At 36.4% G+C, this 12084-nt stretch overlaps 1 protein-coding gene across 1 annotated transcript in view; it reads left to right on the top strand.

Annotated features, from left to right (window-relative positions):
• garnl3 (GTPase activating Rap/RanGAP domain like 3) overlaps positions 1-9324 on the top strand; it is a 104979-nt gene extending 95655 nt beyond the window's left edge. Inside the window, 4 exon segments of the mRNA XM_056458044.1 lie at positions 61-279; positions 3619-3681; positions 3684-3735; positions 5728-9324. Coding sequence (XP_056314019.1) covers positions 61-279; positions 3619-3681; positions 3684-3735; positions 5728-5878 — 485 coding nt within the window. The 3' untranslated portion in view covers positions 5879-9324.
• The last annotated feature ends 2760 nt before the right edge of the window (positions 9325-12084 follow it).

Genomic DNA, 12084 nt, shown 5'->3' with positions numbered 1-12084 from the left:
TCTTTAGTCTTCTCTCTCTTGTTTTCTGCCCTTATCCAACCATCCCTTCCTTTCCTCAAGGTGAGACTCAATCAAAACACATCTATAAGATCCCTCTGAGTAACCTAGTTGGACGGAGCATAGAGAGGCCCCTCAAGTCTCCTCTGGTCAATAAAGTGCTCACGGCACCGGCCCCCAGCATGACCGGCCCTGTGCCCATGATCGGCAGCACCACCTCCCTCTCGCTGTCTCGCATGGAGATCAAAGAAATTGCCAGCCGCACACGAAAAGAGCTGCTGGGTGAGTGTCTATGTTTGTGCACTCTTCAACTGAATGCTATCATTATGTGTGTGTGGCACAGTGGGACGCTGGCAAGAAATGGACCGCGGAGGGAATCTACAACTGCACAAGTGCTGCTGGAGATGTGTTTTTTTTAGGGTTGGACATTTAATTTCCTAATGGATTTTCATGATGGATTATCATTGTTTTAAAGTAGTCATAAAATAAAATTGTATGTTCATATTACTAGTATTAAAGTAAATGATTTATCAGAGCAATTCAATCCACAGAAAAAAAAATGAAAATATTGAATCAAAATCTGAGAATCCTCCTCCTGAATGGAAATAATGTGAGTGCCTTCAAGAGTTTGCTACAGGGCTTTATAATGGGGTTTTAAATTAATAAATAAAATAAGCCCAAGTAAACATTGACAATATTTCATGGACTCGCACTCCAAATGTTCTTTATTTGTTTATTATTAGAAACATACATTTTATAAAATACACATAACAGCTTAAAAATCTATGATTTAGATAGAGGAATAATCAAGTTTTGTTTAGTGCAGAAATTATTTTCTTAGAAACAGAAAACCCCAATATTTTACACTCACGGTGAAATGAATTGCACTGACTCTCTCACAAGAAATTAATAAAACTGTCATTGGATTGTTGTTTGCTGCAATAGTATCTGGATGCAGACTTGAATTTGCAAGTTGAGACTGAATATTTCAGATTTGCAACGTCACACACAATGCACTCAATGGAGCTCGTGATGTCTCTGTGAATGGTAGGGTATGAGTGGGGTTAGGTGTGGGCATTAAAAGCTCAGCTAGCAACTGCACCAACTCTGCATCCTTACCCCTCTCGTTTGCTGCACTTTCAGATGCATGGGTCCAGAGTTAAACCCAAACGTTGTTAAACCACTTAACCTGGGGTCCGTTCTTCATACATGGATTACTCAATTAGCTGGATTTGGTTATTGACGATCTGACATGATCCAGGATCATTTCGTTCTTCAAAACTTATCCGAGAGTTGTTGTTATAGCAACAGGTCTGGTAGCTCAAACCTTCTTGGGAGCAGGCTTATTCATATAAACAGGAATAGATTGAGTCTTTTGGTAATAATGAAAGTTTGTACTGAATTCTGATATTTTCTTACAGTAGTAAAATAGTTATTTATTAATAATAATTATTAAAGCAATTAGGGATGCACCAATATGGATTTTTGGGCTGATATTGATTACCGGTAACTTTAGATTTGAAGGCCGATAGCCGATACATATAGGCCGATAAATATAAATAGTTCAAAATGTTTTTATACAGTAAAAAACTGTTACAAAAAAACTGTAAAAAATGTTATTCTTAATACTTCATAAAAGTTTGAACTGATCTGAATAGCCTGAATAGCAAAAAATATATAGACCAGTTCTGGCGCAAGCTTGCTTGCAAATGACGATCGTACTGCCCTCACGGTGTACATAGACATCACGTGCGCTCGTTATAAATATGCAGATCAAACTGAATACAATCTTACATCAACAACACATGGTAGGCAGCGCGGTGATAATAACAAATAATTATTAGATTACAAACAACCCAATTAGTTGTTTAGCACGTGTGCATCGCTGCTATTATGTTTACATATGTAATATTTTTCCTGAGACAATTTAAACCAAAATACACAATGACATTCTATCAAACATATGTACAATGATGAGGAATATGGTTCCCTTGCTGAGTAATTAAGGCACAACAATACCACACAAAGAAAGGACGGACTTTGAAGGAATAAACGATATGAAGAAAGCTCTGCACTGGACAAGTCTGAACAAGTTCGACATTAAAGTTCAGAGGCAGGCAGGCAGTTCTAAACAATTGCGTAATCTATCGGCTTAAAGATAACGACCTAATTTTGATATCGGATCATTAACGATAACATCAAAAATAGCATTTATCGGACGATATGATGGCTGATATATTGTGTATCCCTAAAAGCAATAATAATTTATGCAATCATACATACATTTTGACAGCTAATATCCTGGTGATTTGATGCTTTCCAAAAATAGCAGACACCTTTACCAGTAACAATATACTTTTCTGATGCAAAATTAATTTAAACAGCCAGTTATTAAGAAACCTGGAGGCCAACTATAATAAAGAAGATCCGCTCTAAAAGTAAAACTAAATAAATTGCTAAATACTCTTGACACATGAAAGTGTAAAGCATGCAGCCCACAAGTTAATGCGTATTATATTTAACAAACAGTTTAGCATGCATTTTATATAATTTTGCTCACGTCATTACGCTGATGTGCCGTCAGCCAATTGTTGCATTGCTGATCATGATTTCGAGGAGGAGCAATTGATCTGTCCTTCACAACATACGCAGCGATCTCACATCAGTTCATCCAGACATTTTAATCTGATTCGTGAACTTGTTTGCATAACCAAATTAGCCAAAGATCATTTATCAAGATTAAAAGATCCAGGATCTGCCAAATCATCTTAGATCATTTAAGCGAGATTTAAGGACCCCTGATCTTAACCGGTTTGGATTTGTTTGGTTTTGTCAACCCAAAAAATACTCTGCAATCCAGAGTTTGTTCAATTCGGTTTGTGCAACAGGCCTCTGAGTTAAGAATGTATACCTAGGATTAATGATCGATGTTAAACATATGACAACCCAGAGATAATTTTGACTCCTAAACACCTTTGTTTGATTATTGTTCTGCTAGGTGAGTTGTGATTTCTTTCCTGATTTGTTTCTCATTTTAAGGAGATCAGACAGGAAAACAACACTCTAAACAACAACATTAGTCATAAGGATACACTGGAGTCGAGTAGCAGAGCTGTATTCACACCTTTACAATCGCTCGCGGAGAGATTTTTAAATATTCAGATTGCGTGACACTGGATGAGAAGCCCACCTTGTTATGTTTACCATCATTTAGCCTTTTCAAACTTCTTTTTGCCCTCAATCGAAAAACACCCCCAAATGGTGCGACTCAGTACCATTTATTATTAATCTTTCAATTGTGTGGGATAGAAATTATATGATGCTTTGAACACTTAATCTGTAACGCTTGTTCTGCAGTGTAATGCAGATTTTTCAATATGAAGTGTTGGAGTGAGACATCCTGATCACACATTAGATAAGCTGCTAGATTTACTAGACTGCCACACTTCACACCCCACAAACACACACACACGCAAATGGCTGAATGACTATTGGCAACACAACAGCACCTCCTACAGGTGCATTTAATGTCATTTTAAAATATCCGTTAAAGCATTTTATATACAGAATCATGATATGTTGAGTGTCTAAGCATGTCTGTGCACTCTGTATCTGCTGTAGGTTTGACTGAGGAACCCAGCAGTAAAGCAGATGGCAACTCAGTGAAACAGAGAAGGATGAGCAAGAAAACAAGGAGGAAGAGCAGAAGAGAACAGCAGAGATCAGCATAGCCGAGCAGTAAGTCTGTATTTGTGTGTCGTGGATAGCAGGGCTGGGCGATAAATTATATATACATTCACAAGCAGTTCATTTTGGTTCATTTTCATTAATAATTCTAATTCATTTATTAATCTTTTTCTCAATTGTTGTCAATCGGTTTTGTTCTATTTGAACCATTACAGCGATCATTTACTTGCATTACTAAAGCATTACAGCAATAATATACTTTTATTTAACTTTTTAAATATGTTTAATAGATTTCATTTTAAAAACATGCATCAAATGTAATTCATTAGTGTATTTGAAGAAATAAAAAGTAATGATCCTGTGATTTAACGCAGAACATACAGCAAAATTTCTGCAGCCTTCAATGACACATGATCTTACAGAAATAAAAACAACAACATGCCAATTCATGAGTCAAGAGACATTTCTTATTATCATTGTTAAAAACAGTTGACTCTTAATATTTTTGTGGAAATTATCCTTTTTTTATTAGTTGATGAATACTGGAATGGCGAGAAAATTTATATCATTGTTACATTATACATGTCATTGTCACTTTTGTTTAATTTAATCCTGAATAAAGTAGTAATTGAGAAAAAACTAAAATGAATAGTTGTGTGCGTTATATATTTTAGGGCTGGGTGGTATGACTAAAATTTTATTTCATGGTATGAGAGTTTATTTTATGGTAATGATATCTTTCACAATATGTTTTTTTATAAAAGGTAGTTATTCTGGTAAATGTACAAAATGGCTTTATATAATAAATAAGATTGAATATTTAAGAAAAGCAAAAGGACTTGATCTCAATTAAGAATTTTGTATTTTATTTTCAACTTTTTAAATATAGTAAACAAAATATGACTTGATGAACATCTAATTTTACTGTTTTATGTGCACAGACCTTATGACTATAAACATTTCTCAAGTAACATCTTCTCACAGATATAAAATACAGTTGAAGTCAGAATTATTAGCCCCCTGTTTAATTTTTTTCCCCAGTCTCTGTTTAACAGAGAGAAGATTTTTTTCAACACATTTCTAAACATAATAGTTTTAATAACTCATTTCTAATAACTGATTTATTTTATCTTTGCCATGATGACAGTAAATAATATTTGACTAGATATTTTTCAAGACACTTCAGTACAGCTTAAAGTGACATTTAAAGGCTTAACTAGGTTAATTAGGTTAACTAGGCAGGTTAGGGTAAGAAAAAATATTTTCAGGCATACTATGAAAATTCCCTTGCTCTGTTAAACATAATTTGGAAAAAATGAAAAAAATTCAAAGGGGAGCTAATTATTCTGACTTCAAGTGTTCATCCCAAGTAAGTAACTAAATAAAATAACATTTAAATATGAGAAGATAAATATGTAAACATAAAAATATAAACACAATCATTTCTTGTGTAAATATTGAAACCAAGTGATCACTTCTTGGTGTAAATATTAAGCAACTGGCATGTAGGAGTCCTTCTCAAGCCACGGTCACACTGCACTTTTCGCCCCAAAGACTTTCATTCATACGCATGCAACAGACCGGAAATGCAAGCTCGTGCGGCAAGTTTCACAGTTCGCGGTGTTGCAAATATCAAACTTAGTGAACTCAGATCTGCAAAATCACATCACGTGACTATGTAAGACCAATCAAAGATCAAAACATGACAACACTGTACAGAAATTTAAAATATGGACCACTGGCTTGCTTTTTTTAAACGTCTAATCATCTTGATTAATTCTGCCCCTTTTCGCAGTATAACCGTGCAACAGAATTTCGCATGCTCAAACTCTAGTGTGCCCGCGGCATCAGCCTCATGCATGCTGCACGTGGGTTGGCCACGCCCCTCGTGATTAACATATATAATCATTTAAAGCTATAGTGTCTTGGTGATATACTGTACAGGTATGTAGCTTATGTAATGGATATGCATAGCTTATGTGTGTATTTTAGAAGCAGATCCAGCATGATGTGTACTGACTGTGAGAAATTCTCTCCAATCAGAGTGGGCATGGAGTCTGTAGATGGAGAAACCGACATCCAACAGCTCTGTCCATCTGGCTCAGAGGTGGAGGTACGAGATGACAGTCCACCCACAGCCAACCCTTTCACCTTCTCCACATCGTTTGAGGACGATATTTTGGACCTTAAGTGATGACAATCACAGTCTGTGGATTAAAGTGCACCTCTCACCTTATTCATCCTCCTACCTTTTACTTTATATCATTCTTCTCATCGTGTGACGTCCAATTTTGTCTTCTCCCTCAGTCTGTCCACTCATCTGTGTGCAAATCAATCCCCAGCGTTTACAGTGTGGCGATGTCAAAATTCCCTCCTGGTGGATGGATGCATGTGCGTGTGTGTGTGTATTATCCTGTTTATGGGAAAGATAGAAATAAAACAAATTATTAGCAACCATTTCAGATTTCTGCTTAGAGTAAAAACAAAACTGACCAAAAATGCTGAAAATGCCGAAGAATCTGAATTGTGTTTGATTTCATTTCTATTATGGATTAGAAACATTCTCCTTCCACTTTAGGACAAATTTGTAGCTTTGTAGCAAACTTGTAGCCATATGAACAGAAATGGGATATTTAAACAATAAACTGGCTTCAAATGGTTTGAGCCAAGATTTAAGGTCAAGGCAAAATATTACTTTTCTCTCCAAGACCTGAATGTAAAATTGACGCTCCTTACATTTTTTAATTCCTTATTTTGTGTTTTTAAATGTTTTCTATGTTTGTGATTTGTACATTGTGTGATTATTTCAAAGTTGTAAAAAACTCTATATGCATCTCGAACCAGGTGCACATGAACATACAAATGTAAACATACAAATATATATATACACCTTTATAGTTCTATTGTATTATGAAGAAATAAAACTCACTTCTTGTGTATATCAACGTTACGGTGTAACCTGCCTTCACTCTCACCACGCTTTTTAACCCTGACATGCAAACCTTTGGCAGAAAGGCAGGAGTCTCCCACAAGTGCCATTTTCTACTGCACCCATCAACCACTAGAGCGCCCTCTATCAGACAGACCATGGATTGCATATGTCATGAGGCAGACGTTAACTAAATCCATTACAGAACATGGTTTTCTACACCGCATCTGCTGCTGTTTACTATGTGTACAGTATGAGCTTTAATCCATCAACATCCACATTCACGGGCACACATTCTTAAAGTGCTGTTGCTTCTTGAAAAGGGCTCTGGATCACCTGCATGCCTCCCCTCCATCCCACAACAAAATAAAAGGGATTTGATATATTAACGGTTTAGAATTAGGAAGCAGTATCTTCTCATAGATTTGGTACAAACTGAAGGAATTCTTTACGATTTTAAGCCAGGGTCACTTAGATTAGATCTCAGACTCTGGGTTACACTGCAAAAAAAAACTCTTTATCAGTATCTTTGTCTTGTTTTCTCATGAAAACTTTAAATTAAGATGAAAATATTTGAAAAATTAATCGTTTTTTGTAAACGTCATTAAACCTATTTTGCTTAAAGGAACACTACAACTTTTGTGGAACATTAAAAGTCCGCTTAAACAGTTAAGTTTTTTAAGTCCATTAAGTCGATCTCTGGGTCTAGCGGGAGCATTTTTAGCTTAGCTTAGCATAGATCATTGAATCGGATTAGACCATTAGCATCTCACTTTAAAAAAGTTTTGATAAATTTCCTATTTAATGGCAGATATGGGCACATGCAGCGCTGTTACCTAGTTATCTAGCTGGGGATTCTTTTCATGTGCTGCATAATACTGAGCCAGCTGCAGCCATGCTACAGCAGCAAAGTTCCTTGATTATTACAGCAGAATGAGAGTATAGTTCCTAGCCATATCGGCCTAGATAATAGTAACTTTTAATACATTTTTAGTCTTAGTACATGATGTAACTACAGAGGAGTCAATCTTTAAATAGAAAAAACTATCAAAATTCTACTGATTGTTTTAAGTGTGACGCTAATGGTCTTATCTGATTCAATGATCTATGCTAAGCTAAGTTAAAAGTGTTCCTGGCAGACCCAAGTGTATCTGTCTGCAGACTGCAAGATAGGAGTGTAAGATGAAGGGGCGTAACTTGCAGTTATCGAGATCCCATTGAACCATGCAAGATGTCACAACGAGATGTTGTTGGCAAGATGGTGGAAATACTTACCAGAGAACATTTTCAACAAATGTTTTTATGAGTTTTCTCCAAATTTATCCACAACCAATTCCTTTTTATATATTATTATATTAATTCGTTTAGCAACTCCACTCAGTGACTTCTTCATTCGTTTTGTCATGAAAGTTAGCCAACTCCGGGTCGCCCCCTGTGGTCGCAAATACCAGAATGGCGAGCGTGTCAAGTATAAAAAGCCTCTGCAACTCGCGGTTGTACGTTAAAAAATGTGATGGTTGGGTTAAGGGTTGGGGTAGTTGTAGACATTAATAATTATGATGGTTGGGTTTAGGTTAAGGGAAGGTGTAGGCGTTAATAAAAATGATGGTTGGGTTTAGGCTGGTGGTAGGAATAGATGGTTAGGTTTAGGTGTGGAGGCATTAATAACTGATGTACAGCACCATCTTGCTGACAACATAGTCTTGACTTGGCTCCATAACTTCAAATTATGCCTCTTACGTACTACAAGTTACGCCCCAAAGGCCCCTTTACGTTACGCCCCTGTCTTGCAGTCCGCAGACAGACCCAACTCAACAGACCCGGAGATTGGCTGAATGGATTTAAAAATTGTAAAACTCAACCATTTTAACTCTAGGGGACTTATAAAATAAGTCTATTTCTTAAAAAAAAAAAGAGAGAGAGTTCCTTTAAAACTATCTATTTATCTCATCTATAGTATATACATAATTTCCCAAAAAAATATAATTTCAGAAGAAAAAAAATACAAAAACCTGGGGGTAAAAAAGGATTTTTTGTAGTGTAATAAGAGGAGAATATAGATTTTGCTGTTTACAGTTCAAACTCAGAGATGTTTAAAAACTGTCATCAAAGTGACACCAGAACACAAGAGCCTCAGGAACAGCACAAGAGGAGGTGTAAGTATAAAGCGCTTCGCTGATTGCATGTCGCTCCACGCTAAACCTTTTTCACTTCATTGTGACTCACTCAACACTAGTAGCAGTCTGGACTAAAAAGGGAAAAATTGGGAATATTTTTGTAAATGAAAAGTTTTAAATATTATTTATTTGCCATCTGTTGTTCTTTGATGAGAATAGATGTGCAAGAGATTGATGGAATATATTTTTTCTGTTGGCATACTGTCTGTTGTTGTCTTCCCCATCCCTCTGTTTACTCTCCTGATTGTTTTTTGCAGTGGTTTTTGTATCTATATCAATATTACCTGTTTAGACTGTTGCAGGAAGTCTGTGATATCAGAAATTAAACAAAAACAAATAAAAAAAACACCAAGTGTCTTAAAATATTGTATTGCCATTGTTTTTAACGCCAAGTACTACTTGTAAATGTTTGTGTTTCAGATGTGGCCTCAAAATCTACTACTATTATTATTATTATAGCATTTATTTGAAAGTGCTGTAGCCCACTGCTGTAGTTAATATTGTTGATATGAAATAAATATTTATGAAATTTGAGCATGTAGTTTGTGTTTTAACAAGTGTAAGTAGATTGCAGAAATGTTCAAACATTTATGATGTACTTACACATTTCTGTCATTACTGACAACATTATCGCATTGTCTGCCTTGTTGAACTGTGCTTTTTTTAAGAAACAGTCTATATTATAATATATAACATGAAATGTAATGCTAGTTATCTAGACAAATTTAGGCAACTCTGTTTTTGCAACATGGTGGTTTCAGCTTAAAGGCTAAAGAAATCTAGTCAGGTAGAGATTTTGACAAAACAAAGAGCTGACGAAAGTTCAAACTTAAGCTTTTTCTGTTGCAAGACTAACAGACAACACTGAGATTTACAGATAACAGGGAACTACATATTACACTTTACCTCCAGCTTCAATTGACGTTAGGCCCAATCGTAGAACTGTACACAACTTGCACGTGGTTGAATGGAGGGGAAAGCTGCAACCAGACTAACCATATTGCAAAAATAACTTCAGGCTTGGTTAAACTACTTGACATCGATTCCAATCCAGGTTGTAACGGGGGAAACTGAGCTTTTCTGAAGTTTTGAATCGATTCAGTTACTCAAAACCGTACGCCGGTGACATCTGCTGGTAAAACTGTGCAAACACAACAAAAGTTCGGGCCTAAACCCCAAAGACGCCTAAACAGTCAGCTGTTCCATCAAATGCAAGCATAATGCTATCATCTCACCTTAAACCATCAAATATTAGATGTCTGTATATTATGGATCTTTTATAATTTTTCAGGGCTTGTTTGTTCTATGGATATAAGCAATAAGACTTAACTACTGCTTTCCTTTTAATTATACAGAAATATCTCATTCAAGTTATGGCATCAGAGATCAGCTCAAGTATTACTTTTAACCGCAGTATTACTTTAAAACTTTACTGTCATTAAGCTACAACTAAAATGCATTTTTCAACCATAATGTATAAAGTTGTTCTTTCAAGGGGTGGTGCACAGTGTATTTTTAAGGTTTGGTTGTGTTTACAAGATGCAAAGGAATATGTGCTCATACTTCATTTGTAGAAAATCAGGTCGTTATTTTTTTATATATATCTTACTTGATTATATACTGCTACTCTGCGATGCGGTGGCACAGTAGGTAGTGCTGTCGCCTCACAGCAAGAAGGTCGCTGGTTCGAGTCTCAGCTGGGTCAGTTGGCATTTCTGTGTGGAGTTTGAATGTTCTCCCCGCGTTTGCGTGGGTTTCCTCCGGGTGCTCTGGTTTCCCCCACAAGTCCAAAGACATGCAGTACTGGTGAATTTGGTTAAGCTACAATTGTCCGTAGTGTATGTGTGTGAATGAGAGTGTATGGATGTTTCCCAGTGATGGGTTGCAGCTGGAAAGGCATCTGCTACGTAAAATATATGCTGGATAAGTTGGCGGTACATTCAGCTGTGCCAAAAAGAAAATGAATGAATGAATACTGCTGCTCAGCTAACATGAAAACAACTGTCATATTTATTATTTCCTCTGAAAGGCCCGCCCTCAAGAGGCTCTGATTGGTCAGCTAACACAATGTGCTCTGATTTGCAGATCGGCTCCATGTCACGCCCCTACAAGCATGCGCTTTTGTACTGTGTAAACAGTAGCTGTTAGCAGTAATAGTTTGTGCCTGAATGAGACAGAAAATGAAGAGCACACAGCTGAACCTCACGCCTGCTCTCCAAAATAAAATCTGACAAGTGTCTTTCAACATATATTCAGGTTATAAGCATGTGTAAGTAATATGAAAATATCAATATATTTTTGCATATTCATAATTTGAGATGTAGAACCCACGGAAAGCGACTGCATAGACAGCGCTGGTGAAGATTGTGGGTGTTTACAGCGGTTTAACTGATAAATATGAATTTGTAGCTAAATTTTTAGCAGCATTTCCCGTTGTTTACAACCTTGTTTACATCCTCGCTTTAACATACAGTTAACGCTAGAAACTGTGCCTGTAATTAATCAATTTGAACAAATAAAAATACTTAATAAATAATAGCTTCAGCTATTAAAGTTAGAGCTGCTCCTTTATTGAGGCGTTTTTAGTCAAATCCAGTGCTGTACTGGGAGAGATTCTGGAAGCTCTCCTTTGTCAAATGCTAGCTATATAGTTTTTATAATTCTCTGGAACTACTCCTCGTTTACATCCTCGCTTCAACATACAGTTAATGCTAGAAACTGTGCATGTAATTGATCAATTTGAACAAATAAAAATACTTACAGATTGTGGCTCACAATCCACAGCCTCTGCTATTATATTTGGAGTTGCTCCTTCTTTGAGGAGTTTTTAGCCGAATCCAGCACTGAAATGGGAGAGATTCTGGAAGCTGTCAAATGCTAGCTATATAGTTTTTATAATTCTCTGGAACATAATTAAAATTGTAAGCACTTCTCTGTTTGTGTCATGTCCTTTGGAGGCCCAAATACAGAAACAGAACAAGCTCTGTGGAAATAGCAGCATTTGGACGGCATTTTAACTTTCTCTGCTATAACATTACAGCACCTCTGGCCACACCCCTTCGCTGCGGAGGGTATATGCACATGGTAAATGTGCGTAACCTGAAGCATTTGTGATCTCACTATCCTGGATGTATTTTTTGTAGTCCAAAGAAAACAAAGCTTACCCAGTCTTCCTCTCCATTGAACTTTGAGCGCATTACATTCAGAGATGTTGTTTTTGTTCACACAGCTACACTACACATGAACTCAAGTTTAAAATATGATATCGTAGTGGAACACCCCTTTAAAGTGTGC

Source organism: Danio aesculapii, chromosome 5, assembly GCF_903798145.1.
Source record: "Danio aesculapii chromosome 5, fDanAes4.1, whole genome shotgun sequence".
Lineage (NCBI taxonomy): Eukaryota > Metazoa > Chordata > Actinopteri > Cypriniformes > Danionidae > Danio > Danio aesculapii.
Note: the sequence above shows the minus strand (reverse complement) of the source record. Positions and strands in the feature narration are given on the sequence as shown.